Source organism: Muscardinus avellanarius, assembly GCF_963383645.1.
Source record: "Muscardinus avellanarius genome assembly, chromosome: 17".
Lineage (NCBI taxonomy): Eukaryota > Metazoa > Chordata > Mammalia > Rodentia > Gliridae > Muscardinus > Muscardinus avellanarius.
Window position 1 is genome coordinate 42,354,743 of NC_137803.1, and position 6,000 is coordinate 42,360,742.

Below are 6,000 nucleotides of genomic sequence, written 5' to 3' on the forward strand. Positions count from 1 at the left end.
CATTCCACAGTCACCATTCCAAACAGCTTCTCCCTTCCGGAAGTCTGTAAATAAGCACCTGCTTTGTCACTCTTGTGTCACCTCTGGATGCTCAGTCATCCATCACTTTTTCTTGCATTGCCACTCACCTTTATATTCCTTAAGAATGTGTCTTTGGAGTCTCCTCAATATTTGAACCATCTCTACAGGAGCTCAGGGGCTCTCAAAGTGTTTAAGGATCATACCTCAATCTGCAATGCATTTCAATAAAGTTCTACAGTAATTTCAATTAAATATTGAAAATTTAATTCCTTAACTAGCTAGCTTTTCTAGGGTTAAATTCAAGACAGGTACAACTCTACAAACCTAAAGGCCATAGTATACCAAGAAAATAGTCCATTTCTGACTACTAAGGAATCATCTGCTACCAAAGAACTGGTCAAAAAAGAAAAAGACTTAGAAAAAAATCAATTCTTAACATGCACATTCACATCAAAGGGAAAAATTAACACGTTATCACTCGTCCTAAGTTCACATGACTCAAAATTTCAAATACTTCTTTTGGAACTTGAAATTCATGTTCTTTTCAAATGGGCAAAACAGCTAGCTAAACTTTTCTGTCTTGAATTGCAAAATGGAAATTTAAGTTCCACATTTGAAAGAAGAGATGATGAGCTATAGACAGAGATGATGCTATGTGTGTATCACAGAAAACAGCTGAATCAACCCAAGAGAAATTCAAGTGGTTGAAAATAAATCTCCACTTGCCGAAATAGTCAAGCTCATGAGTCAATAAGCATTTTTACTCTGGTGCTCAGGAGCACCTTGGGGGTGACTCCAAATCACAAGTCAAAATTGTCCCTCCTACCAATAAAAGCCTGGTCATAATCTAAAATGTAAGTAACACTAGCACAATGAAGAGTCAAAAACAGTTCCAGTACTCTCCCCCATCTCCTGTTCCTCATTCTTGAGAAATTATATTTATTTCTAAAATACAAAGACAAAAGGGAAAGCAAGCAGCTGACAATCATAAATTTTTCTATTTCAACAGCTACCAGTAACATTCAGCTTTATTTTATAGAAACACTAACAGTTTACTCAGGATATAATGCATTATGCAAAAGAATCTTCACTGTGTAAAAGATTCACACAGATTTCTTTTCATTAATAGACCCCTTTACTTAATTTTTAATACAATATGATTTGTCAGGCTTCAATTTGCTTAAAACCTTCAGTAATCCTGCTATGGCATGAAAGGATAGGTGTCTGTTTTATTCCAACAATGAGGTAAATTTGATATTAAAAAATAATTCCTCCAAAGGTCACCTTGAAACTACCAGAAAACCCCAAACACAACAAACTGATGTTTATTATCTGTATAAATATATGTAAACTGTGAATAAATATATCAACCACATTACCACGCACAAAGATAGTCAAATTGTTAACATTCATTTTCAGGTTTTCAGGTGACACTTAAACAAAAACTGTAAGGAATAAAATAAATAGAAACTCAGGGAACAAATTAATAGACTGAATCATTATCTTAAAAGCTGCTATAGAACATTCCATATAGAACAAAGTGATAAAACTATCAAAAAGCACTCCTCAAAGCAACAACATCTTTGCATGTCAAATATAAAAGAAAAAGAATTAACCTAGAATAAATATATAAATAACAGTATGTTCTGTGTTAAGCCAATAACAAAGAAACCCCTTAGTGCAGTAAAACAAAGTCCTGTCAAATCCCCATTTTTTACAAAGAAGCATGAAGATTCTTTCACAATGGTTTAAACTGTATTTATAGTAACAGAGTGAAGACTTGAGATAAAAGTCAAAAGGATTAAAGTCAAAGCCCCAGCTCAACATGAGTTATGGTTTTGATTTTTATTCTTATTGTGGTCTACAAATATTAAGACAGAAGATACTTCCATTTGATTGTGGGATCCTCTGAGACTCTACAACCTTAGAAGAGCAGATAAAACAGATGAAAATGCATCTGGTTTGAGAGCAGACTCCATATTAAATGGTGATGCGCAAAGTAACATCTACAACTGCAGAAGGCCTGGGGGAGGGGAGGAGGCCAAAGGCTGAAATTCTGCAAGTGATGCTGGCAGAAGGGGAAAAAAGAAAAAAAATGTGGCATTACTGCTTTAAGATGGCAGCCTGCTCATAATCACTGCATTCCTGAAAACACAGGCAAATTACACCACCGTTCCTTCCTTCCACATGCAAGCACTGAATACTCTGTCGGGGAAGATGGTAGCGCTTGGTAGCTGCCTCTGTATCAAACAAAATCCCTGGAGTTGCCACTCAGAGTTTACAGATTTAGAGACTTTGTTTTTCTCACACAGAAAAAGAAAACACAAATCCTGTTATCAACTAGAAATTCTGACTTACTCTGGAAAGAAGTATTCTTCCTTAGGTTTTTTTTTTTTTTTTTTTTCTTAAAATGAAGACAAAGCTACATCATACATTTAAACATAAGCTTTTGGTCACAGTTCAATTTTGCATTTCCTTTCCCCTTGTGTCCTCCCTTCTAAGAAACTCAATACCTACCCCCCCTCTCTCACTCACACACACACACACACACACACACACACACACACACACCACCACCACCACCACCACCAGCAGCAGGCCAATTTATACAAACACATACACATATGCACAGTATGAAATGAAAGATTACCTTTGAGGTTAATTTGAGTGCTCTCTCTCTAGTTCACATACTGAAAGAACCACATATTAAGCTGCCTATCTTCTATCCATTCTTAATTCTTACATTTAAAACCTGACACCTGGTTTAATATTATGAGGAAAAAGCTAAAAGTCCTGAACAGCCAAATCACCACCACATGAATGATGGTATCTATATCCCAGAAATGCTAAAAGATTTATTTTTCATTGAGTATAAAATAATACAAACAATTACAAAAGTACGGGTATTTTATCATGGGAGTTTGGAAGAGAGTTCAAGTCCATTTGCATTCATGTAACCAAAAGAGACTATTTTTTAAAAAGTTATCATTATCCAAATGAGCCAATTTCTCCTTAATTCACAATAAGTTAAATATTACCATAATTCACTTCTACAAATCACATATATCTGAAAATGATATTTACAATACGATTACTTTTTTATTCAGCATTTTATTTCAGCTGTCACATTTTGAACATATATACTTTTATACAACTACCAGGGGAAAAATAACTTGAACCAAATTGAAAAATTACCATAACTACTAGTTCAATATGTCTGGCTAAAATAGACATCTGGTCTATCATTAATTCTTTTGTGTTGATGACTTCTAGTGCATCTTTTCCCATTAATGAACTTTGTGAGAAGAAAATTTAACTTTAAACAATAACGAAAAACCTGTAACTTAGAAATCCACTTCAAGATACATTAATATAGCTGTGTCGTGAATCAGTCAAATAAAGCTAAGTACTTTTGAGAATAGTAACTAACATATACTGACTGAATACAATTGGATAGCTCTAAATTCCATGCGAACATTTTCTGTTAAATAACTCTCTGCAGGCAGATATGGCTAATTCATAAATCATTATTTTTAAATATTTATAAATCAACTCATTGTTCACTTGGTTAAAATATATACACCGAACCTCTATAATAGTACTTGATTGCCACTCCAAGGAGTCTGAATAATGCATTTCCAGAAGCCTCGCACAGCCCCACACAATTCTGAATTAATGGCCAAGCAAACAATAAGTAATGTGCTATGCTCTGGCAAAAACTCCATGATAACATCAATCTGGCATCTACTTAACACTGCCTGCTTACTACTCATATTCCTCACAACTAAGTTTCCTCTCCCAGAGGCAGGTCATTAAAGATCAACTATCACCTGCCCATTCATCCACAGAGAGCGTGATTTAGTGATTACCACAATCACAGATAAGGGGAGAAACGTACATACACCTACGTACCAAATTAAGAGATGAAGTAAGTAAAAAGGGCCTGGCCACTCCAGCTACCCATAACTAGATTGCAATTAAAAAGGACTTTTGTCACTTCTTAGCAGGGCCACGGGGCCAATTATCTAATACCCTTTGCTGGAATCCAGAAACATAGGAGCAAGGCCCTTCAAGGAAACTCAGATAATTACTTTTGACAAATGTTCTCCTTGAGCATAATGCAGTTACTCAAAAGCTTTTAAAAATGACTACAGTTAAAGTAAAACAATCTTTACGAAGTCAACCCAATAACATGTCCTGCCACCCCCACTCGCTGCATGCAGCCTGCCTTCTTTTAGGCAATTTTTAAAGATAGTAAGTTGCCGAATAAATATTAAATGTATGCAGCCGAAACCCTGAAAGACTCAGCTTCAGATGCAATGCCTTCGGTTCCCGTGAGACACACGCCGATCAGAGATATTCTTTTTCTTTAACCCGTTTACAGTTGTCTTTAAAAGGGGAGGGCGAGTAAAAGAAAAAAGAGAAAGAAAAACCCACACTTACACAAGCAGCAAACCAAAGACGCCGACGCCCCTTCGCTAACCAGCATTTCTATAGAGACATTCTTTCGATGATTAAAACGTAAGCTCCGTAGGCTCCGAAAGGTTAAAGAAAAGGAGCAGCCACCAACTCACACCGCCCAGAAATCCAGCAGTAACCCACACCTAGCTGTTCCCTCTTCACCTCCCGGGGCAAATGACACTGACCCAACTTCACCCAACGCACACTCACACACACGAGTCGCACACACGTGCACAGAACGTGTACACACCAACAGCGGGCGGCAGCACGATCCCTAGGAGCGCGGCGCCCTGGGGCCACACGCAGCTCGCCCGCGGCCGGGCGCAGGCGTCGCGCACTCGGCGGGCACACGGACGCGCCGCCCGAAGTCGTGCCGGACACACACCGGGCGGGCACGTGGGACGCGTCCCACTCGCGGGCGCCCGGCACGCACGCAGCCCGCGCGCCGAGTCCGGCGGAGAATCCGCGGCGCGGGGCGGAGGGGCGGCGACGGCACACAAAGGTCCGCGGGCGGCGCGGGGAGCGGGGCGCCGCCGCCGAGGAGCGCGCCTGCGGCTCCGGGCGCGGCCGGCTCCCAGACGGCGCGCGCCCCCGGCCGCCGCGAGCCCACTCCCGCGGAATAACAAAGAGCCGGCGGCGGCGCACGTACCAGGCGGGCAGCCTCGGCCCAGGTGCGGTCCTTCTTCCTCCTCCGGTCTTTCATGTTGGCATCGCATGGGGGGCGCCGCGCTGACGTGGCCCGCGGGCGGGCGCCGGCGGCCGCGCTCCCCTCGGCGACCCGCTGACCCGCTGACCCGCGCGGGCGCCCGCCCGGCCGCGCTGACAGCTCGGAGCTCGCGGCTCGCACAATGCGCTCTGACGTCACGGGAATGGCGCCGCGGCCGCTCTCCCGCCGCCTCGCACTCGCCGCCGCGCGCGCCCCGCGCACACTCGCCGCCGCGCCGCCCGGCCGCGCCCGAGCCCTCGCGAGACCCCGGGGCCCGCGCCGCCGCCCGGCCCGCCGCCCGCCGCCCGGCTGGCCTCGGGGGCCCGCAGCCCGCCGCGAGGGGCGAGCCGGCGCGACGCGGAGCCCCGCCGCGCCCGAACAATGCGGGCGGCGGGCGGCGGGGCGCCCGGCTCCCTCGATGGCGTCTAGGCATCACCCCCGCGAAGAGGGGACGCGTGTGTGATACGTGTGTAAACGGCTCCGCCGTGAGCGTCGCGTGTCAGTTTTAAATTTTGCTGTCTAGGTCTGGGATGCCACGAAGAGTTAGGTCGTTGTTCGTGGGCTAAGAAAGCCTGAAGAGTAAAAAGTTGATGGTAACCTTTCCAACTTCTCGCCTAGTAAATGGTTTGGGTCAGTAGTTATTGTTAAGCAAAGGGGGTTGGGATGAGCGTTGACCCGGGCGCTAATTAAGTGTTTATTTGTCTCCTTTGCTTACAAACAAAGAAGTCACTCCTAGCCGATTATACGATTATACGTAGCTGTTTCTTGAATATAATAAGTACAAAATGTAAATAGTACCTTGTGTGTTTTGC

At 43.6% G+C, this 6,000-nt stretch overlaps 1 protein-coding gene across 2 annotated transcripts in view; it reads right to left on the reverse strand.

The window, feature by feature from the left end:
• The window catches only part of ASXL3 (ASXL transcriptional regulator 3), a gene marked incomplete at both ends in the record, with an annotated part of 184,131 nt that extends 178,946 nt beyond the window's left edge, over positions 1 to 5,185 (reverse strand). For both annotated transcript variants that reach the window (XM_080714757.1, XM_080714756.1), the window contains one exon: positions 5,132 to 5,185. In XM_080714757.1, coding sequence (XP_080570883.1) covers positions 5,132 to 5,185 — 54 coding nt within the window. The remainder of the gene's footprint in view (positions 1 to 5,131) is intronic.
• Between the last annotated feature and the right edge of the window lie 815 nt (positions 5,186 to 6,000).